This window comes from Syngnathus typhle, linkage group LG13 (genome assembly GCF_033458585.1).
Source record: "Syngnathus typhle isolate RoL2023-S1 ecotype Sweden linkage group LG13, RoL_Styp_1.0, whole genome shotgun sequence".
Lineage (NCBI taxonomy): Eukaryota > Metazoa > Chordata > Actinopteri > Syngnathiformes > Syngnathidae > Syngnathus > Syngnathus typhle.
Genome location: NC_083750.1, coordinates 10,969,673 through 10,992,051, shown reverse-complemented (window position 1 = coordinate 10,992,051; position 22,379 = coordinate 10,969,673). Strand labels below are relative to the sequence as shown.

General features: G+C 51.2%; 1 protein-coding gene across 9 annotated transcripts in view; it reads left to right on the top strand.

Moving 5' to 3' along the window:
* kmt2cb (lysine (K)-specific methyltransferase 2Cb) overlaps window positions 1–22,111 on the top strand; it is a 35,164-nt gene extending 13,053 nt beyond the window's left edge. For 3 of the 9 annotated variants that reach the window (XM_061294989.1, XM_061294980.1, XM_061294981.1), the window contains 47 exons: window positions 140–262; window positions 1,185–1,301; window positions 1,410–1,514; window positions 1,647–1,751; window positions 1,809–1,990; window positions 2,079–2,243; window positions 2,317–2,423; window positions 2,553–2,624; window positions 2,710–2,922; window positions 3,289–3,411; window positions 3,643–3,774; window positions 3,851–3,987; window positions 4,731–4,923; window positions 5,413–5,505; window positions 5,706–5,753; window positions 6,291–6,431; window positions 6,512–6,544; window positions 6,639–6,785; window positions 6,855–6,996; window positions 7,072–7,307; window positions 7,377–7,450; window positions 7,751–7,951; window positions 8,189–10,084; window positions 10,241–10,536; window positions 10,642–12,116; window positions 12,341–12,452; window positions 12,641–12,707; window positions 12,793–12,853; window positions 12,930–13,162; window positions 13,285–14,850; window positions 15,125–15,316; window positions 15,415–15,579; window positions 15,654–15,783; window positions 15,856–16,003; window positions 16,087–16,271; window positions 16,345–16,481; window positions 16,579–16,831; window positions 16,943–17,082; window positions 17,203–17,307; window positions 17,383–18,487; window positions 18,579–18,715; window positions 18,880–19,022; window positions 19,274–19,448; window positions 19,551–19,667; window positions 19,751–19,824; window positions 20,048–20,156; window positions 20,240–22,111. In XM_061294989.1, coding sequence (XP_061150973.1) covers window positions 140–262; window positions 1,185–1,301; window positions 1,410–1,514; window positions 1,647–1,751; window positions 1,809–1,990; window positions 2,079–2,243; window positions 2,317–2,423; window positions 2,553–2,624; window positions 2,710–2,922; window positions 3,289–3,411; window positions 3,643–3,774; window positions 3,851–3,987; window positions 4,731–4,923; window positions 5,413–5,505; window positions 5,706–5,753; window positions 6,291–6,431; window positions 6,512–6,544; window positions 6,639–6,785; window positions 6,855–6,996; window positions 7,072–7,307; window positions 7,377–7,450; window positions 7,751–7,951; window positions 8,189–10,084; window positions 10,241–10,536; window positions 10,642–12,116; window positions 12,341–12,452; window positions 12,641–12,707; window positions 12,793–12,853; window positions 12,930–13,162; window positions 13,285–14,850; window positions 15,125–15,316; window positions 15,415–15,579; window positions 15,654–15,783; window positions 15,856–16,003; window positions 16,087–16,271; window positions 16,345–16,481; window positions 16,579–16,831; window positions 16,943–17,082; window positions 17,203–17,307; window positions 17,383–18,487; window positions 18,579–18,715; window positions 18,880–19,022; window positions 19,274–19,448; window positions 19,551–19,667; window positions 19,751–19,824; window positions 20,048–20,156; window positions 20,240–20,332 — 12,003 coding nt within the window. In that variant the 3' untranslated portion in view covers window positions 20,333–22,111. The remainder of the gene's footprint in view (window positions 1–139; window positions 263–1,184; window positions 1,302–1,409; window positions 1,515–1,646; window positions 1,752–1,808; window positions 1,991–2,078; window positions 2,244–2,316; window positions 2,424–2,552; window positions 2,625–2,709; window positions 2,923–3,288; window positions 3,412–3,642; window positions 3,775–3,850; window positions 3,988–4,730; window positions 4,924–5,412; window positions 5,506–5,705; window positions 5,754–6,290; window positions 6,432–6,511; window positions 6,545–6,638; window positions 6,786–6,854; window positions 6,997–7,071; window positions 7,308–7,376; window positions 7,451–7,750; window positions 7,952–8,188; window positions 10,085–10,240; window positions 10,537–10,641; window positions 12,117–12,340; window positions 12,453–12,640; window positions 12,708–12,792; window positions 12,854–12,929; window positions 13,163–13,284; window positions 14,851–15,124; window positions 15,317–15,414; window positions 15,580–15,653; window positions 15,784–15,855; window positions 16,004–16,086; window positions 16,272–16,344; window positions 16,482–16,578; window positions 16,832–16,942; window positions 17,083–17,202; window positions 17,308–17,382; window positions 18,488–18,578; window positions 18,716–18,879; window positions 19,023–19,273; window positions 19,449–19,550; window positions 19,668–19,750; window positions 19,825–20,047; window positions 20,157–20,239) is intronic. The other 6 variants (XM_061294986.1, XM_061294987.1, XM_061294983.1 and 3 more) reach the window with 6 other exon arrangements.
* The last annotated feature ends 268 nt before the right edge of the window (window positions 22,112–22,379 follow it).

The window sequence follows — 22,379 nt, the reverse complement described above, 5'->3', positions numbered from 1 at the left end:
GACTATGTGAAGAAAAACTCACCGCATCCCATTTTAACATCATTCTTTGTACATTTGGTTTCTTTGCTGGCTTTGTTTTTACGTTGCTGCATTTTTGTCGCCCTCCCTCTCTCTCACCTCCCCTCCTCCCCTGCCTTAGGGTGCATGGAGCCCCCATAGCAGTGTGAGCTCCCCCTTGTCCTGGTCTCCAGACCAGCCAGAGGGGTGGGATGTCCTAAAGACCAGGCAGTACTCTGGCAGCCCCAGCTGGAGCATCAGAGTGGTAAATAAATACCGTGGCCTACGAGATGCTCCACTCGTTACCGTGGTGACCGACAGTCCCCGAGTGTTCCCGAATGTCACTGTGATCTACGTGTTTGCCGAGGCTACTCCCAAGCGAGCGGCCGCGGCTCTTAGGGCAGCGGCTAAGCGAAGGCTTTTTCAACGTGGAAGTGAAGGATATTGACAAAGGGTTTCTTCGCTCGTTCGCAGATCTAGGGCTCGGTGTACGGCAACGCGACCTTTGGCCATCACCTTTGGTGATCAATCATTGTTCCCCGTCTCATCTGTCAGCCAAACAGCTGTCTTGTTAATGATTTGATTCATGCCCTTTTCAAATTTCGAGTCATCTTTGGCGGTCATTCTTTCGGCGGAAAGTCCAACGGCATCGTGCCGCTCAGTACTTGACGGTCCCGTTGATTTTTACTTTAGTGCCACATTTGACATTTTCCGTCTGTGTGTAAACGCTGTTCGAGCACATTTGACCTCATTTTCTAGACCAGCAGTCAGACGACAATGTTTTGGATGAAGATGTCATTTCAAATTCAGGATTTGAGGTGTTCTATGCAAATCAGCCCTTGCCTCTTGCCATGCTAATCAAGATAGTTCCCTCCCCAACTGATGCATTTGCATGAGCAGGGAATCCCGTGTGTTGAAGTTCAAACTTGCCTTACACCTAATTGCCATTCCGCCTCTGCACATATGTGCTAACTGCTCGTCTCGCATGCGTGAGCCTGAAAAGGACTTTGATTGTAGCGGCTCAGCGCTGGACAGCCGGCGCGGAAGGGTCTCTTGCTTAATGCACTCTTCAGAATTTCCCGCCGGTTGACTGGCAACCAGTTTTTTGGCCATCTCGCCCCATCAGCTTATGGATGGATGGATGGATGCGCCATATCCTCATCTCGTTGGTTACTTTGCCTCCACAGGGTCGAGGCTCGGCCTTCCCGGGAAGAAGAAGGCCGAGAGGGGCCGGTCTGTCGGGTCGAACCGGACGTGGCAGGGCAAGAGGCAAGAGTGGAGTGTGTCCCAGCATCGTCCCTGGGGTATGTGCTTGAAAGTGTAATTGGATTTCAAACCTGTGTGCTGGCTTTTTTTTTATTAATAATTCCACCCGTGTGTTTATGAGGAATTTGTTCTTGTTGTCCCATTAGATCACGGCAATAGAACCGCCGTACCCAATAAAGGAGGAGGAGGAGAATGCCATGCACAACACAGTGGTCATATTTTCCAGCAATGACAGTTTCACACTCAAGCAGGTGTTTGCTCGTCTATATCAAGTTGATGTAACAAAGTTGGAATGTTACAATGTTGTCGTATATATGTAAATGGACAAATGTAGGGGGGGGGGGAAAAGGAACTGCTACTCATGAAGTCTTACCTTCCTTCAGGACATGTGCGTGGTGTGTGGGAGTTTCGGCCTTGGCGCGGAGGGCCGTCTTTTGGCTTGCGCTCAGTGCGGCCAGTGCTACCATCCATTTTGCGTCGGCATAAAGGTACGCTCATTTGATATCGTACCTACAAACGTCTCACGACACTCTTTTCGTCCTCAGATCACCAAGGTGGTGCTGAGTAAAGGCTGGCGTTGTTTAGAGTGCACCGTGTGCGAAGCCTGCGGTCAGGCCACCGACCCGGGCCGCTTGCTGCTGTGCGACGACTGTGACATCAGCTACCACACCTACTGCCTCAACCCCCCGTTGCAGAACGTCCCCAAAGACAGCTGGAAGTGCAAATGGCAAGTGATGACGCGGCGATTTTTCTGGCGGATTCGTCCTCGGTCAAGTCACCTGCCGAGATTGACCTCGCTTTGCTTTGCCTCGCAGGTGTGTGTCGTGTACGCAGTGCGGCGCCACCACGCCGGGCCTGAGGTGTGACTGGCAGAATAATTACACTCAGTGCGCTCCCTGCGCCAGCCTTTCGATGTGTCCCGTCTGCTTCGTCGTCTACAGCGAAGGCACCGTCATTGTCCAGTGTCGACAATGCGACAGGTGCGCGGCCTCTCGCTTGCGTTCAAACCGACCGCTTTGAGATTGGTGTCTAAACGCGTCGCTTTGTCCGCAGATGGTTCCATGCTTCTTGTCAGGGTCTCCATTCAGAGGAAGATGTTGAGAAGGCTGCAGAGGACTGCTTTGATTGCACAATGTGCCGCAATTTCAAGACTACTAAAGGTAGGGGTTGTTTTCTTTAAATGTGAAAATCCATTGAGGCCCTTTAGCGTGAATATTCATATGTGATATTGTCAAACAACTTTTCTACCGTACATCTCCTTATATTTGAATATTATTCCTTTTCTGCAGTGTTGACCAAACCCAGAGACACCATTGAGCCTGCTATCATGACACAGATTGTCACCAAAGCAAGAGAGATGGGTCCGTTTCCCACCCACAATAGATTGGAAAAGATCACGCTGCCTGTCTTCGCTAACCTATTCATACAATGATTGAATCTTCACAGATCTATCCAGGACCTACACCCAGGACGGTGTTTGTTTGACAGAGTCGGGGCTTTGTCAGCTCCAGAGCCTGTCCGCCACGGCGTCACGGCGCCGGAAGCCCAAGCCCAAGCTCAAACTGAAGATAATCAACCAGAACAGCGTGGCGGTCCTTCAGGCTCCCTTGGACCCTTTCTCAGAACACTCCCGGGACGAGGACATGGAGGATGCCAGAGGTAGCGAGCGACTCAGGCTAACGTGTGTTCGATGCAGGTGGCGCTCACTGAATTAGAAGATCTTGGAAAGCTTAATTATGTTCAGTTGGAGGAAAGGAATGAAAGTTTTACCACGAGTTGTTTCTAAAAGGAAAGCTGCGCTCGTCTATCTTTACATAACGAAGAAAGGGAGCGCCGAGATTAAAACAGGAAACAGCCACCGCAGAAGTAATGAGCAAATTAAATGAAGTTGATTTCAATCCGGCTAATGTCCTTCCTCTGAGAGGGGGTTCAGACGGAATTGACCCCCGGTGCTGTGTTGGGCGTGGCAACGGTGCCTTCTCCACCGCCGGCCTGTCACTCATCATCAGCGTTCTCTTCCTTCAGTGGAGACGGAGCTCCTGGACTGCGAGGGCAAGTCCGACTCCAGCCCGGAGCGGGAGCCGGCGGAAGACGACTCCAAGGGGGTCGACGGCAGCAAGAAGAGGAAGAGGAAACCGTATCGGCCGGGTAGGGCACCTGATTAAAGGAGACAGCTCCTCTGAGGCATGAAATGTTAACAGTACAAGAGCGACGCTGCGGTCGTAGCAAGCGGCGCGCTCCCTCCCTCCGAGATGCGGGCCGCTCCGACAATGAGGCTGGAGCGATGCACGCAAAATCCAGCGCTAATAAAAAATCTCATTATGATTGTGATGAAAGCAGATTGTCCCCGCTTTAAGTTTCCTACCGAATCTCTTCAAGGCATCGGCGGTTTCATGGTGCGACAGAGAAGCCGACCGGGCCAGGCTCCGGGCAAGGCTAAACGATCCCTCTGCAGAAAAGATTCATCTGGTTCGGCGTCTGTGTCGGAGTGTCACATTGGAAAAGAGGAAGGTTTGTCTCCCGATACTTTGTTTTCCCATTTAGGCTAACTGGAGAAAACCCCACTAAATACTTGTGATGTTTTTAGTTGGAGGGTGGACAGAAGCGCTGCCCGACACACCTGTGGATGAGACGCCTCCCGGAGCAGAGGTTGCGGAAAAAATTAAAAAACGCTACCGAAAGAAGAAAACCAAACTGGAGGAGGCTTTTCCCACCTACCTTCAGGTATGTCACCTCAGGTCGCACGCATCTGTAATTTCCATTATTTCTCTATTTGATTGGTTTAACTTATTCTTGGAACATAATTCCTTTGTCCGGATTGTATTTTAAGATGCGTTTGTATCTCACCCCGGGAAGCTGGCTGATTCAAAGTGTATTGCGTGGAAACCATCTAAGGATATTTTGAGTGCAGTTTTTTTTTTTTTTAGGAGGCAGAAGGACCTTTCATATCATGCTCTTTAAATGGCCCTCATTTTGGATGTAGTCCCCCCTCCCCTTCCCCCCCCAAAAATACATTAAAAAAAAAGCTAAAAAGGATGGGACTTGTCCCGGGACGATATCTCACTGTCACCTTGTATTGGCCGAAACACAGATACGTGATGTGCATAAAGCCACACGAAAGCTGTCAGCGCCGCTCTTTCTGCCACCGCAAGTCTGTCAAAGCTCAAGGTCCCAACTCTGCGAAGCGCATTTCATTCATTATTGAAACACTAACACAATGGGCTTTTAATGTCCTCGTGCAGCTGGGACCACCATGTCTTCTCAGATTGCCGACGATATGTGGCAATAAGTGGTTTTAGCGTTGATAGGCGAGCTGCGTTCTGACCGTTGCTTTCCGAGCCCGTGTTTTTCATCGTCCTTGAACGCGCGTTTGAACGTCCCCTACGGGGAAGGTGCCTTTGCGACGGTGATGTCGAGAGATGTAGCGAGACGGTTCTTGAAGAGCGCCTTTGCCTTGCCGTCCTCAGGAGGCGTTCTTCGGAAAGGACCTCCTGGACAAAAGCAAACAGAGCAGACAGCAAGGGGTGGAGTCCGGTCTGATGGAAGAAGGGCAGAGTCAGCTGGAGAGGAAGCGCCTCGCCGCCGGCTACCTGAACTCTTCGGCCGACCCTCTGCTCAGCGCCCCTGCTACGTGCCTCCCCAGCGGAGCGCTTGCTGAGCGTACGTACAACACGCTCGTGCCATTCGGCGATTCAGCTTAACCATCTTCCAGACAATTTGAAAATGAACTTGAATGGCTGGCTTCCAGCGTCTTGCAAAAGCCAGATCCCGACATTTATATCGTCATTCATTCCACGTCTATTGTGATTTTTGTGACATTCACGATTCACAACCATGTTATCGTGACCAATATGGCTCCTTTCTTCAAATTTCTTTTTTTTTTCCCGTCCTACTCCTCAAACAGACTTTCTTCAGAGTTTAATCATGCACGCAAATGTACACGTTTGTCTGTTCCGAACAAAAACAAGATGTAACAATACAATTTGTGATTGTTACACAAAGAAAAAGCCTCCAAGGTTGTTACATTGTTACATTTCTTTTTGTTCTGCGGGTGCCACATCTCATGTCACCATCGTCATCCTTTATAGTTTGTGACATTTGTTTTTCTTGTTGTTTTTTTTGTTCTCCTTCCTCTCCCTCCATTCACAGAAACGTCTGAGGAGCCATTAGTTGATCTGTCTGATGTTTTGAATACTGATGCAGACATCTTGGGAATGCTCGGAAAGCCAAGCGGTGACTCTGGTGCGTCTTTAATTCTATAGGCAGTGGCAGGAATGACAAATCCGTTAAGTTTTGTTTTCAAGACGCCTTAAGCCGCAAAAAGAAGTCTCTGCTTTTTTTATTTGTGTCCATCTTTGATTTGATCCTTGCATTGTCCAAATCATATTTTGTCATTCTAAGTTGTTTTTCCACTCATGTTATCTGGTTTTGGGTTCTTTTAGGTCTTGATTTTTGCTCCTTCCAGGTTGATGGCTCACCACCTCCTTTTGGTAAGGGTCGGTTCACTGGTCTACTCGCTTCTACCCCCCTTCAATGCCCATCTTGCTTTCTTACACTTTCTGTCTCTCTGATGTTGCATGTAAGGTTGCTTGTTCCCCCCCCACACACCTCTTGGGTTGCTCTAACACAGTGTGTAGTTTTCCTCCAAATGTGTCTTTAACCTTTGGTGAGCTCCCTTTTATCCCTTACATACATAAGCCATCCGAACTTGGGCCAATGAATTCATACAGTTAAGTTTACTCGGCTCTTCTGTTCCGTAAAATTCATAAAAAGTATCCTTACTCTACAAAAATTGCGTCACAATTGCTAACAAAATGGAGTTAGAAAGAAACTGATTTATTAGTCTGGGTTTCTTCTTTTTAATTTGTTAGGGAGCGTATGTATGTAATGTCACTTCTTCTAACTCTGTGTTGCTTTTCCAACAAAAATAACAAACCAAATGCGTGGCCGCACCGGAGCCTCCTCGTGAGTCGATTCCGGCCCACGGGCTGCATGTTTGACACCCTGGTGTCTGTTTGTCCCCACAGCCGGTCTGGACGTGGGGCCCCTCACAGAGAGTTCCCCAGCGCCGCCCCACTCGCAGGCCGATCGCAGGACGCCTCGAAGCCTTCCAGAAGAACCCTTGGATGGCATTCTTAGTCCAGAGTTAGACAAGATGGTCACCGATGGTGAGTACGGGACATCATTTGAAGACAAAGAATGCCCATACATCGAGATATTCTAAAACCTCCTTTCTTTACTTTTTCAGAATCAATTCTCAGCAAACTGTACAAAATCCCAGGTTTGTCATTTGATCGGATTTGAAGCAACGTTTGTCAATATCGTGTTTTTCTTTAAGCAGGCTTACAGAGTTTTGTGCTGTTCCCATTTTACAGAGCTAGAGGGCAAGGATGTAGAAGATCTCTTCACGGCCGTCCTCAGCCCCAGCACAAGCCAACCTCTGCCGCCACAGTTGCCTCATCCTCCAGGTCCGGGGCCCCTCCCTCCCACACCTGGCACTTGTATCCCTCATCCCAACACGGGTACATTGTTTGTTACGTTCACGTGTCTTATTTCTGAATGTTTTCATGGATGATTCTCTCTGCCTGCAGGCAATCCGATGTTTCCAAGGATGCCAATGATCAACGGAATGATGGGTCCAGGCTACCGTTTCCCTTCCAATTCAGGAGCAGGGCCTTTAATCCCGGAAAATTTCTCCCCCCTCAACCGTATGCCTTTCAGCGACAATCCCAGGTAATGTACGGGTGCTCGCAAATATCTGCACACGTTTCTTTGCCTTAATCCAAAGTGTTCTATTTGCCTTTGCAGGGATCGAAAATTTTGTCAAATGCCTCGAGAAGCAGTCGGTCCATGGCCGTCCCCTGCCCATGGCCCCGGCCCCACACCGCCTGGATCGCTGCCCGAGGGGGAAACTGAAGCCATGTCCAATGCCCAAAGGAGTACACTCAAGTGGGAGAAGGAGGAGACACTCGGGGAGCTTGCCACTGTAGCGCCTGTCCTTTACACCAACATCAATTTTCCGAACCTCAAAGAGGAATTCCCAGGTTGGAGCGTGACACCGTAGTTTATTTTGACGCAACTGTGGATTTTGATTGTCGCTTTCTGCTCGACAGACTGGTCCACCAGAGTAAAGCAAATTGCAAAACTGTGGAGGAAAGCTAGTTCGCAAGACAGGGCCCCTTATGTGGTAAGCTCATTCATACTTTGAGAATATCGCACCCCCTGAAAGCACCGCGAGGCGAGTGTAAGCCCCCCGCGTTTCACTTTTAGCGCCACGTTAACACACTTGTGTAACGCGTCGGGCCTCTTGCCAGTACAGATTCAAATCTGGCCATTCCAACACAAACGAATTCATATTAATGAGAATGTGTTTTTTGTTTTATTTTAATTTATCATTGCTGGAGTTGGGTGACCCAGTTCTTTTTTTTGCCATCTGTCTACGATATATACAACTTGTCTTGACCATGCGTATCCATGTGCCTTTCAGCAAAAGGCAAGAGATAACCGAGCCGCCCTGCGCATCAACAAAGTCCAGATGTCCAATGAGACAGTGAAGAGGCACCATCCACAACATCCACAGCCCCCTGAGGTGTTTGATCCCAACATACCACTAGACACAGAACTGCTGTTTAAAGACCCTTTGAAACCAAAAGAGTCAGAGCATGAACAAGAGTGGAAGTTTAGACAGGTAAGAGGGTATGCAATTAAGTCAGGGCAGCAGCAGGTCCACTTAATATTAAGACATCTAAGAGGTGCTTTAGTAAAAGCTCCCAAAACCACTGCATTATCCCTCCGCATTAACCCCGATGACATTGGCGGTTAGTAGGCCCAGTTCACTTTTTTTTGCATGAGACTGGCAAATGGCGCACGTGCTGCCGCCGTCGTACTGTCTAACGCCGAACACTTTGTTTTGCTTCTCCGACAGCAAATGAGGCAGAAAAGCAAACAGCAAGCCAAAATCGAAGCCACTCAGAAACTGGAGCAAGTGAAGAACGAGCAGCTGCAACAGCAACAGCAGCTGCAACAAGGCAACGTGCAGACCGAGGGAGACGGCGGCAACAACAGCGGGAACCAGAGCCCGGCCTCGCTGCCGAGCAACGGAAGCACATCCCCTATGCAGCAGCAGCAGCTCGTCGCTAAAGACGGCTTTGCCAGGCCGCAGTTACCCGGGACGCCGACGTCGGGTCCTTCCGATGATGTGTTTTTGCGACCCCCTCCTCCGCCTCCCTCCGGCTCGTCTTCCCAGCCTCAGTCGCCGCAGGTTTTTTCACCTGGCTCCTCTGGCTCCAGACCTTCCTCTCCGTGGGACCCATATGGCAAGATGGTAGGGACTCCGAGACCCCCGACGGCGTGTCGTCGAATGCCTATGGAATCTGGTAAATCGCCCACGTCCCTGATGGAACAGCAGGACCGAGGGAGGCCTTCCCCTGCTCACGACAGCTTTGGTTCTCCCACGTCAATGAGCAACGATCCGTATGCCAAACCTCCTGACACTCCAAGGCCATCTGGGGAAATGGACACCTTCCTGAAGCCCATGGGCCCACCCAGGACCAGCCACGCTGCTCAGGGAAGACCCCCCATGGGCTCGCCGGGCAGAGATCCATACTCTCGACCCATGATAAGAAACGAGGCTTATCAACGCATGGCTCAGAACAGGATGATCTTGTCCGACCCTTACTCCAGACCTCTGCTGACACCCATCCCTGGAAGTAATGAGTCGGGCTCTGTCCCGCTGTTCAAGACGCCAATGCCCCCTCCGCAGACTCACGAAGCGCTGTACCGAGCGGGTCAACATCCCGCAGACAGATATGCCCAGAATCAACAGGCGGACCCCTACGCGCAGCCCCCGCACACCCCGAGACCATCTGCAAACGACAACTTTGCCAGCCCCCCTCGAATGGGCCAACATCAAGCTCAAGCACACCCGTTCGCTCAGCAGGGACAAATGGCTCCAATGTCTCGCAATCCTTATTCCCACGCGCCTTCCACTCCGAGGCCGGACCACTTCACTTACGACCCCTTTTCTCAACCTGCCAGTTCGGGTAACCACCGGCCCGAACCCAATCCTCAGGCACGTCCATTTTTTGAGCCTTATGCCAGACCCCCCGGCACCCCGCGTCCACACGATAACTATAATCAACCATCAAACACCCCTAGCCCGTCTTCGGATCCTTACTCGCACGCTCCCGCCACCCCTCACCCTGGCGGACTCAACCAGTTCCCCCACCAGAGGATGTCACCTTCCCACTCTGTGGACCCTTATGCTCAGCCACCAGGCACGCCCCGACCTGCTGCCGTGGAGAGGTTTTCAAAGTCACCAGGCACTAGTCAAGGGCCACTCGAGACGTTTCCTAATGCCTCTGGCCCGTCCCGACCAGGAAGTAATGACATGTTTTCCCAGGTCGGCAACCCCCGCACAATGGTAAATGACTATGGCCAGTCTCCTGGCACCTTGCATCCTGGGCCTGATAGACAAGGATTAAGGCCGGGAACTCAGGACTCATTCTCTGCCCCTCAAGGCAGGCTTCAGGAACATTTCCCTCATGCAGGCTCACAAACACCCAAGCATCCTTGTGATGATGGATTTACCCGCTCACCCTCTAGAAGACACGGTCAGACGCCTGGTCACGACCCGTTTGAACACGCCCCTATGACCCCTCGTCAACAGTCGGAGAAGATGGAAGTTAAAGATCAGTCAAGTCTGGGGAACAATGCCTTTGTCCCTCCAGACCCGAGCCAGCTACCTAACAATCCCCAAATGGCTGCTGTGTCCTCTGACGCCCAGGTTGCTATGGCTGAAAATGAAGAGAGACTCAGACAGGTGCATAATCGTGTTCTTCTCATCGGCTACTGTCTTGATGATGTTTTCATTTCTCAGAACAATCATGTTTTCATGTTTAATGTGTTTTGGTGAAGGATCTAGCAAAGCCTTGCTTATTTCTAAGCCTTTCCATATTGCTGTGCTTTTGTTTTGCAGCGGCAACGAATTCGAGAACTAATCCTGAAGCAGCAGCAACAAAGGAGTGCTATTCGACAAGAGAGGTGCCCTCAGGAGCCTCCCGGCAACTTGGCTCCTAGACCACCACGACCGTGGCCTCAGGAAGACCCTGGACAACAGAGGGACGTGTTCAACCGACCTCCTCCACCTTATCCTGGACAAGGACCCATAAGAGGGCCAATGCGCTTTCCTGGACCTTTTCCAGCAGGACACGAAGGACAAATACCTCGGGGCCCGCACCCCGGAGATCTGAATTTGAGACACCAGGGACCGAGGTGCGTTCAGCTTCAATGTCGACTTTTTGTCTCGTTTTATCTCGCGATTGATGGCTAGCTTCCACTGCGCTGACTTTGTACTCACATATTCCTATCCCGTCGTAGGTTTTCCTTTCCGGCCGGTGCTCTCGGACCGCATTCGGCCCAAGAACTCTTTCCCCGCGGGCAGCATCCGGCGCAGGACGTTCCTCCTCAGATGAGACGATCCATGTCTGCAGAAATGGCGAAGGGCGTCGGTGGTAATCCCATGGGTCTGCCCCAACACTTTCCACCGCACGGTATGCCCGTACAGCAGCACAACATTATGGGTCAGCCCTTCATCGAACTGCGGCACAGAGCAGAAAGAGGAGAAAACAGGCCACGCATGGCATTTGCACCGGTTGCTATGCAAGGATACACCATGGATGCCAACATCCAAGCTCAAAGGCCGCAAGGCTTTCCAGGAGCTCCAGACAACCGCTTTCCATTAATTCAGGGGCCCAGGATGTTGGATCCAATGGCCAGCCAGTCTGGAAATGCACCCCTTTCCGCCAGTATGGACAATCTTCACCAGCAGTCCCAAATGTCAGCCAACAGCACACTCAAACAATCTCCTTTGATGAGATCCATGAGCCAGCCTGCTCCAAATGAGACCCAGAACATGTCTGCGTCCATCATCCTGTCTGCTCCCCCTGCTGGCCAGAATGATACCGTGGCCAGCGGTGAAACGGGAGAGGAGAAACTGGATGCGGAGGAGTCTGCAGTGAAAGATCTGGAAGATGTGGAGGTGAAAGACTTGGTGGACGCGGACTTGGAAAACCTTAATTTGGATCCTGAAGATGGCAAAGACCTAGACCTTGAGACAAACGACCTGCACCTGGATGACTTCCTGACATCTGGCAAATTTGACATCATCGCTTATACGGACCCCGATCTCGATGACATCAAGAAAGACATGTTCAACGAGGAACTGGATCTCAGCGATCCTATGGATGACGGCGCTGACCCTGGCGAGATGAACAAAAACCCGGAGCCCAGTCAAAGTTCGGCGCCGGAGATGAGGGAGGCTACGGGCGTGAACTCATCAGCGGAGGTCAAGCTCGACACTCCTGAGAGACACGACTCTACTCCTTTGCTCCACGGGAAGGAAATTAAAACCGAGGTCAAAGACTGTCAGAACTCCCCCCAAGTCTCCGGGAGCGCCGTGGCAGCAAGCCAGCAAGAAGCCCTCTCCGACTCGACCCCTGTCCTGTCCAGTTTACTCGTTAAGCAGCAGCCTGAAGAGCAGTCGTTAAACCCAATGGTTGAATCTGTCACTCAAGGCGGTCACCGAGTCACCGAAAGTGAGCACGCTGCCGCTCATGGGAATCAGACAATAGCCAGCACCACCGGAGCCGCAGAGTCTTCCATAAGCGCCTTTGGGGAGGACCAGCAGCTTTTGAACCAGGCCTTGCACGGCCAACACCGCCCACTTCTGCTGGAGGAGCAGCCGCTCCTTCTGCAGGACCTCTTAGATCAGGAGAAGCAAGAGCAGCAGCAGCAGAGGCAGATGCAGGCCATGATACGACAGCGTTCCAGTGACTCTTTCTTCCCCAACATTGGTAGTTTTTTTTCACCCCCCTTTGGTTGAAGGTGCATCTCAATAAGTTTGTATCCATTTAGCGTTAAACCTGTAGGAACAACGTTTCAACTTGAGTCTTGATGTTAATTTCAAATGATTTGATTCCTGAGGGTGAATTTATTGAGATGCACCTCCACAGGCGTACATTCATTGATTAAATGTTGAACTAACAATTTCGAATGGTTGTGATTTGTCATTGTCAAGATTTCGACGCCATCACTGACCCAATCATGAAAGCCAAGATGGTTGCACTGAAAGGCATCAACAAAGTCATGGTTCAAAACAACATTGGAATGGCTCCAATAGTCATGAACAGGTAAGAATTGGTTTTTCTTGTCGTTTTCCTACATATCCCTGAGACTGCACACGTAGACTAACAAGGTCATTTATTTAATCAAGTTGCCAGGAGAAAAAAAAAAAAAGGGTTTTCCATTGGCTGGTTGGCCTTAACTTGTGTTAGCTGTGACCAAATTCATCGATTATTTTTGCCTTGGTGTCTCACAGGTTTCCATCCGTGCCTGTAGCACCTGTTCCTGAAAGCACGCCACTTCCCCCACAAGTTGTAGGACAGGTAAATCTAATGTTTGGAAAAAAGAAATCCCACCTATTATGAATAAATGATGCAGCGTACCTACAAATATCTCCTCTTCCACCAGGATGGCAGATTGACACAAGTACAACGACCAAATCCTCCTAATTTCGGACCGGGATTTGTCAGTAAGTTCTCCATCAGAGGCATTTTCCATCATGTCGTATTCCACCAGGCTAACAAACAATGCCCGTCTTCTTTCAGACAATGCTCAAAGGGCACAGTATGAGGAGTGGCTACAGGAGACTCAGCAACTACTTCAAATGCAGCAGAAGTTTCTGGAGGAGAAGATCGGAGCGCACAGGAAGTCCAAGAAAGCTTTGTCTGCCAAGCAGAGAACGGCCAAGAAGGCGGGGAGAGAGTTCCCAGAGGAGGACGCTGAGCAGCTCAAGCATGTCACGGAGCAACAGGGCGTAGTGCAGAAACAACTAGAGCAGGTAAGAAGACGTCTGGCGCCTTCGCTCAATGTTCGACCCCGTGCCCCCTTGATAAAAAGAAGAAAAAAAAATGTCTGCCTTAACTGTCATTTCTGTAAAACAAAATGGTGTTCACGTTTTAGATCCGCAAGCAACAAAAAGAGCACGCTGAACTCATCGAGGAATACAGAGTGAAACAGCAACAAAATAACCTGACGCCCTTAATGCACCCAGTGCCCGGTCCCGGTGGGCCAGCCCTGGTCCAGCCTCAGGTGAACCCCGCGATGCAAATGCCAATTCACTCTGGGCCGCCAAACGCCCCCGCCCCTCCACGAATGCCCAACCCGCCACCGGGCTGGCACCCCGGCACTCCCGGTCCCATGGGAGGGCCCGGCATGCCGCCCATCATGCCCCCGCAGGTGCAGCCCCATCCGATGCCCATGGGCGCCATGCTCCAACACTCCCAAATGCCAGCGGAGGCCCAAATGGCAGCGGCTCCTCCCAAAGCCATCCAGGCGGGCGGTGTGAAATTCGATGATAACAATCCATTCAGCGAGGGCTTCCAGGAGCGCGAGAGGCGCGAGAGACTCCGGGAGCAGCAGGAGAGACAGCGGGTGCAGCTCATGCAGGAAGTTGAACGGCAGAGGGCCTTGAAACACCGCATGGAGATGGAGCAGCAAGCCATGCTGGGGTCAGACGGGAACATGGCACCGTTGGCCCAGATGCCCTTTTTCAACTCGGAGCTGCCGCAGGAGTTCATGCAGCCCCAGAGGCTTCCTGTGCAGCAGCAGCAGCACGCGGCTGTGTTCCCCCAGCAGCAAGCCATGTGCTCATCAAGTGGCACCTTCATGCAAGGGGAACGCAGGCCCATGATGGGGAACGGGATGGTGCCTCCGGAAATGGGGCCCGCCTTGGGACCCGATAACCTCGGCCTGCCGGCGTCCAACTTTCAGCCCAGACCTCCCCGTCAGTTCGGCGGAGCGGGGATGATGCTGCCCATGCCGGGCGACGCGCCGCCTTTTGCCGGCGACTCGGCCACACCTCTCCCATCCAACTTCCCCGGATCGGGTCAATCGTTAATCCAGCTGTACTCCAACATCATACCAGATGAGAAAGGGAAAAAGAAAAGAACGCGCAAAAAGAAGAAAGACGACGACGTGGACTCCATCAAGACGCCTTCGACGCCGCACTCGGACCTCACCGCCCCTCTGACGCCGAGCGTCTCCGACACTTCGTCGACGCCGACCAGGAACCCGCATCTCTTTGGGGAACACGACCTGTCCAGGTCCCCGCTTGGATGTTCTACTCCGGGTCACTCTGAGCTCGAGAGGCAACTTTCCGGAGGACAAGCTGGACTTTTACCCGACGCGGCCAGAGCGCAGGCTCAGGAGCATGAAAGGATCCTCAGCAACATCAAGTTGGAGCAGACGGATAGCAGCGACTGTCACGGAGCACGGGTCGGGCCTGAGATGAGCTCCGTCAAGGAGGAGGGCGGCGGCAAAGGGGGCGCCTCGCCCTTCCCTGCCGGCCAGAGTCCAAACAAGGGCGAAGCCGGCAACGAGCTTCTCAAGCACCTACTGAAGAACAAGAGTGCGACTCCGCCCGAGTTCTCCCAGCAGCCGTCGGAGGAGAGCATGCGATCAGAGGAAGAGGAACCCGCCGACTGCAAAGCCCTCCTCCTCAGGCAGAGCTCTGTGGACAGCAACGGGGTGAGTCTTTCGGTTCTTTTGTGCGGGCGGACGGACGGCCGGCCGAGTGAGTCACGCGGCAACTAAAACAAACGGGCCAGATGTAAGTGAGCCCTCCCTTCCATTCAACGGATGTCTCTAAAACATCTCTTGAAGTTGTATGATGACTTATCGGATAATTGTAATGACGCCCTCTGAACGCCTGTTCCCGAATGACTCACGAAAGCTCAAGTATACGTTGAAGTCGGAAAAGAATATGAACGTTTGCACTCTGTGGCATCTTTTGCATCCTCAGGCCTACTCCGATGGCCCTCTGGACTTTCAAGGGCCCATCTTCAATGAACAGGAGAAGAAGAAAGGAAGGAATAGAAGGAACCCCAAAGGAGGGGAGAAACCTCCCTCTCGCTACAAGAAGAGGAAGAAGGAAGGGGATGAGAGGACGCTGATGCACTCCGGCCCTGACACGGTCATGAACCAAATAAAACAGGTAAGATGAAATGGCCGAGAAGATATCGAACTCATCTCTCCGATTGTGCTAAGCGCTGTGATTTAATTCACTTGCCTCCTGCTTGTGTATTTCCACAGCAGCTCTCTCTGCTGCCCCTCATGGAGCCGCTGATCGGGGTCAACTTTGCCCACTTTGCTCCCTACGGCAGCGGTCCGCTCAATGGGGAGAACCTCCTGTCGGGCACTTTTGGCAGCGCCTCTCTGGATGGCGTCTCCGACTATTACTCCCAGCTGGCCTACAAGGTGAGCTCTCCTCGAATTTACGCCGCTCTTCCCGTCAACGCACCGACTGAGCGGGACTCGACCGTTTCCTAAAGCAGAGCAACCTGAGCAATCCACCGACGCCGCCGGCATCGCTTCCCCCCACGCCGCCACCCGTCAATCGGCAGAAAATGATCAATGGCTTCGCTACAACCGAAGAGCTGGCCAGCAAAGCGGCTGCCATGGGTAAAATGCTCGTCTGGCTTTCTCGACTTAAGAGAATGCTCGGAGTACGAGTGCACCCTCTTCCGTCCGCAGTGTCCAAAGGCCTCGTTCCGAAGCCGCTCCATGTCCCGTTCAGGACTGAGGAAGATCTCCTCGCTCGGGCCATTGCTCAGGGACCCAAAACGGTGGACGTTCCCGCATCCCTTCCGACCCCTCCCCACAACAACCAGGAGGAACTGAGGTATCTGAAAATCCTTCTCGGTTTCCATCCACGAAGAACTGCAAGAGTTTGACTCGTATTTTTTTTTCCCCCTACCGTCAAAGTAACAAAGGACAGGAGATTTGTAAGGAAAGGGACACACCTGACAGTTTTGTTCCATCCTCGTCCCCTGAGAGCGTGGTTGGCATGGAAATCAGTCGCTATCCGGACCTCTCGTTGGTGAAACAAGAGCCCCCATCTCCCTGCGTCTCCCCTGTGCTCCCCCTGCTTCCTGCGCCCAAAGGGAAAGGTATGGATGCACCTGCAAATGCACTTTCCCATTCATTTTGAACCCAGGTTAATTGTACATTTTCCCTATCTAGGATCAGAGGTCAAATTGCAAGATATTAAGACTGAGCCTTCAGGAGCCTTCTTCGGACCCCCGTTCGGTCCCGTGTCCAACAATTCCAAATCGGGACTGGTTTCCGTAGCCATCACCTTGAGACCAGGTGCAGCCGAGGTGAGCGCTTCGATTCAGTCAAAGTGGACGGTTTGTTTTTTGTCGCCGCCTTTTTCTGTTGTTGAATTCATTGGTGATTTACGCCCCCCTGCTTCAGAACATCACCGGAGTGGTGGCCGCCATTTCCCAGCTGCTTTGTGTGAAGATCCCCAGCAGCTACGAGGTCAGCAGCACCCCGGACCGAGGGCCCGTATCGATGCTCACGTACCCACGCGGGGACCTTCGCCCTCCCGTGCTTTTTCACGGGCAGGCAGACGCCGGAGGCCTTCACGGTCGCCCGGGCCAGATGATGAGGCCTGCCATGATGCAACAGCAGGCGCATCATTTCCGCTTCCATCCCAACAGCCCAGGTGAGCAAACGATTTGCCCCAAAAGCAGGCGACATGCATCAGGAAAAGCCACTCGCATGTTCGCCCAATGTTCCATGAACCATTTCAAATTTTTTTTTGCTTTTGTCCTAGGCTCTGCCCTAGCTCGAGGACCTGACCAGAGAGTTCCCGGCAGCCCCGGATGTAAACCTCAGTGGTGCTGCAACTGTAAAGTAGTGGTCCTAGGAAATGGAGTGCAGAAATCCATCAAAGATCTCCCCTCTCACATCAAGGTGCTCGCTGTTATTTGCTCTTGCACTCAAATGTTTGTTGAATTTTGAAAGACTCGTGGTGCACCAACATTTTATTTTGAACATGAGCTAAATTCTCATTCGACAATTTCCTCTCATTAGGATTCTGCAGGCCGTTTCAAAGACGGGCTGGTTTTCTGCAGTCAGAACTGCTTCCTCCTCTACTGCTCCTCACCACTGCAGTCCAGGTCCTCCATAGAATCAAAGGTTGGCAAGCACACATTGTGAGTGTATGGCAGATGCAGAAAAATCATCGCCCTTTCGTCTTTTGTCTCCCCCCAGGAATCCCTGAGCCTTCTCGCCGCCTCGGGTCAGACGGAGATCTTGTCGAAAGCCCAGCACCAGTACAACAACAACATGTCTTCAATGGACGTCCATTGCCTAGCCCAGCTTGAGCCGAAACCCTCTCCCCCGTCCACCCCTCCAATCCCCTTCCCCGTGGCCGGCGAGACGGCCAGATCGGACGCCATCAAAGTGACGGTGAAGCTGAAGGCTCGCCCCAGGTCTCAGGAGACCTGGCATCAGGTGAAGAGAGCCAAGGGTCTCCGATGGAGGAAGTGGAGCGTCCAGGTGGTGGTGCCCCGGGGAACCTCCCAACTCCCGGACGAAGATAAGATCGATGAGCTGTTGAAGGAACTGGGCGCCTCCCTGCGGCCTCCCGTTTCACTGCGGGACCACCGGCGCTGCTGTTTCTGCCACCAGTTTGGAGACGGAATCACCGACGGCCCCGCTCGCCTGCTCAATCTGGACCTGGACGCCTGGGTGCACCTCAACTGCGCCCTGTGGTCCACCGAAGTGTACGAGACGCAAGCCGGCGCCCTCATCAACGTGGAGCTGGCGCTGCGTCGGGGTCAGACGGTGCGCTGCGTCTACTGCCAGCAGACGGGCGCCACCAGCGGCTGCCACCGCTTGCGCTGTACCAACGTCTACCATTTCACCTGTGCCCTGCAAGCCCACTGCACCTTCTTCAAGGACAAGACCATGCTGTGCCATGCCCACAGGCCGCGAGGCACGGCCGGACACGCCCTGGAGCACGAACTGCGCTGCTTCGCCGTCTTTCGGCGCGTTTACGTCCAAAGGGACGAAGTGCGGCAGATGGCCGCGGCCGTGCGCCGCCCCGAGTTGGGCTACACTTTTCGAATAGGAAGCTTGGTGCTGCACGCCATCGGCCAACTCACTCCCGCGCAAATGGCCGCCTTCCACTCCGCCAGCGCCATCTTTCCGGTGGGCTACGAGGCTTGCCGCATCTACTGGAGCATGCGCCACGGCAACCGTCGTTGTCGCTACCTTTGTTCCGTCGAGGAAAGAGACGGACAACCCGAGTTCGCCATCAGAGTCATTGAACAGGGCTACCAGGATCTGGTCCTGACCGACTCCTCTGCTAAAGGTTTGTTCCCGAAATTCCTCCAAGGTTAGTCGGAGCCGCGCTGGGCGTGTTTGGTTTTAACATTCTCCTGTTCTGATCTCTCTCGTGTCAGGAGTGTGGGATAAGGTTCTGGGTCCGGTTGCGGAGAAGAGAGCTGAATCTGGCACACTGAAGCTTTTCCCGGTTTACCTCAAAGGGGAGGACCTGTTTGGGCTCACGGCGTCCGCTGTTGCCAAGATCACTGAATCGGTTTGTAGGAGCGCCTACATTGTCACCCTCGATCCGCATGCCGACAAACGCACTTCGGTCCATTTGAGCTCAGCGCCATTTGCTTACACATAAGACGACTACGCCGGCCGGCCGGCATGGCCTCGACTTTGACATCGAGTCTAATGTTTCAATCTCAATTCCAGCTCCCTGGAGTCGAAGCTTGTGACAGATACTCGTTCCGTTACGGACGCAACCCTCTCATGGAGCTGCCTCTTGTGTTCAATCCCGCGGGCAGTGCCAGGGCCCAGCCAAGAACCGGCTCTCCTGGCACCTCGCTGGTCATCAGGTAAGAGTTGCGGGCGGGGCCTCTCTTTCTAGTCCTAAACTAACTTCAGCCGGCGTCCGTCGCTGATGCAGTAGCAAAGTCATAATCGCAGCACGCCTTGTCGAGTCGCGTGGCACGACCGCCGGGTTTTCCGCTCCATCCGCCGCTGCTCAAAATAGTCGACCGTTCTTACCCTTGATAGCGTCCTACAAAGGAACCTTCTGTATTTCATATTTTCACTTTATGAATGGTAATCGTCCCATCCTTGAAAGGCCGCAGGCGCAGGCCGTGTCGGGCGGCAGCGCCAGGTCCAACCAAAATGTAGCCCAGGGAGAGGGTGGCGCCTCCCACAGCAAGCCACCGGTCGTGCACCCGAGATCTTCGCAGTACCGCTGGATGAAGAGCGAGTGGAGAGCCAACGTCTACCTGGCCCGCTCCCGCATCCAAGTGAGTTTTTGTCTCCCACGCTTCCCTTCCATTTCGCTTTTGGTCATCTAATTGAGTCCGTGTTATGGAATGAGTAAATGTAAACGCAATACACATCGGCAGGGTCTCGGGCTGTTTGCCGCTCGAGACATGGAAAAACAAACAATGGTGATTGAGTACAATGGAACGGTGCTTCGTAATGAGGTCGCCATCAGGAAGGACAGGCTTTATAGATCTCAGGTAAACATCCATTTCACTAAGTCAGTTGCAGGCGATTCCAGCGAAAAATACGACCCATGATTTTTTACCCATCTGCTTTCCAGAATCGACCTGTCTTTATGTTCCGTATCGACAGCGAACACGTTGTCGATGCGACCATATCGGGAGGACTCGCCAGGTATGTGACATTTGCTTTTTGGCTTTCGCCTTTAACGGAACGCTCAATGTATCGTTTATTATGCAGAAAGTGAGTGCAATGCCGTTGCCTTTGGGTTCTCCCGTTTAGTCCCAGTGCGCTCCTGACCCCTGACCTTGAACACATGTGGGCGGCTTGCCTCGGGCCACCGGCTTCCGTGTTGACGTTTTTCTCTCTCTTATTTATTTTTTTTTTTTTTTAACAGGTACATCAACCACTCTTGTGCCCCGAACTGCGTTGCCGAGGTGGTAACATTTGAAAGGGGTTACAAAATTATCATCAGCTGCATCCGCCGGATTGAAAGGGGAGAGGAGGTGGATGATCTTTTTGTCTCGTTTCCCCCCCCATTTTATTTTATCGCTATGGTCGCTCACGGGTCTGCTCTCTCATTTTCCAGCTGTGTTTCGAGCACCAGTTCGACCCCGTCGCCAGTCAGCACAAGGTGGCCTGCCACTGTGGCGCTCCCGAGTGCCGGAAGTGGATCTACTGAGCAAAGGTGGCAATGATGACACATAAAAAAACAAAAACATTCCCTGCTTCTTGCCTGCGGATGCCGAAAAGTCTCCGTTTCACACTGAAGTGGTTTTGTGAAGGAGCATAAGGCGTCCGAGTTAGATGGAGGTGAATGGAACACAAGTAGCAGGATGCGACGTGTGCCATATGTTCGAGGCCGTCGTGTTGCGACGCCTCCGTCCGTCTGTCCGTGTGTGTGTGTGCGGCTTCCGCGGGGTGTGGAATTCACCAACGAATGAGAAAGCACTGTGCAGGGTGCGGCCTTATTGCTTACTAAGGGCAGGCCCTTTTTTGTGTGTGTGTGTGTGTTTGTGTGTGTGTGTGTGTGTCGTATTGCGCGTACGACTAAATGTAGACATCACTGAATGAGGAATGTACAGCAATGAATACTGCGAAGGGAATATTAACTTGCACTAAAAAAAATAAAATAAAAAGAAAAAAAAATGGACACACACACAACTTTAAAAATACTTGATTCCATGAGTCAGTTTTATCATAGGTCTCCGTCATGTGATTTGTGTGGAATTTTGTATTTATTACGACTGAGTGAATGAGTTTGATTCTCTACGCGATGACGAGTTGAAGAAGGCCAGATATGTTTGTGAAGTTAGAAGACATGCTGTTACTTTTCTTGTATAAATGTACATAAAGAAAAAAATATAGGAATAACCGACCAAATACTACCTTAACCTTCTCGATCGATGTTAGGTGTTTTTTTAAAAAAGAAAAGAAATCTCCCTTCTTCTTCTTCTCATTCCTGTTTTGTTTGTCCATGAAATTTATTTAAGATCAAACGTTATTTCTGTTTGAGAGTATATATTATGAATATTCTGTACAGAATTTGTAATATAACCACAATAATTCACAAAGTATTTTTGTTGTAAAAGTAAGGTATTGTAGCTGTAGTGTTTTGTGACTTACACACACGTTAACCACTCAAACGTAAGAAAGAGAAAAAAAAAGAAGCTATTTTTGTTGCTAAATGATCAGTCGCAGAATGAAAAATATCAACTCTCCAAATGGCGACTGTTGTCTGTTAGCCGCGAATCAGGTTTGATTTCAAATAAACTGTGAATTAGGTTTTCAAACCCTAAAAGGACAACTTTTTAACACAAATAGGAACACCGACGTGTATTTGTTGTTTTTATGTTGCTTTTAAAATAAGGTGCAAGAGTGTCTGATGATGACGACGACGACGACAACAACTTTGACGTGTGTGTGCGTGTGTGCGTGCCTGCGTGTGTGTTTGTGACCGAAAGAATTGCCGGGGAACTTTTGCCACCGTCGCTTCTGGCTTTTGGATAGAAATGGCATTGTCTTTAATCAGAACTATTTCTTATACTGACACACAGTCACATGTCACATGCGTAGAAAATGGCAACGTTTTTTTGCGTGCACAATTTCAAGTAAAATTTTGGAGACAGTCTTAGAACTTGTAATGTATATGGCATGTATTTTTTTAACTTTCCGAAGACTCAATTGTATATATTTTCTCAATGAATGGTTGTAACAAAATTGTTTCTTGAATATTTTTTTCTTCTCTTGTATGATACATCATCCTGCCAGTGTGTTTGTGCTACATTTTCTCAGTCATGTAAAGTAGTCACGTTTTTGTTTCTTTTTACCCCCCCCCCCCTCCTCCCAACACTTTTTTTGCGCTGTTTGTTTTTGAAAATGCCTTTTGGCGTGTACAGAGTATGGAGTTTGTGGAATTGAATTTAGAAACATTTACAAAAATAAACTATTTTACATGTTAGCATATTGTGTGCGTGTGTATTTTGTCCCAAAAGTGTACGATCACTGTCCTTCAAAGGCTTGCAAAAATATATACATATTCTTACTGATATTGCGTCTTCACTGGCGCCTCATTATCTGAAAAGGAAAAAAACATCTTCAAGGTTCTTGTGAAGAACACTGCAAGGTCAGATCATGAATGTCAATGTTAAGGTAAATAAGGTCTGATTTAAAATGACTTTTTAAAGCCTGGTTGTTAGGCGAAACTTCAGTGGTACGTAGAGTTGGCT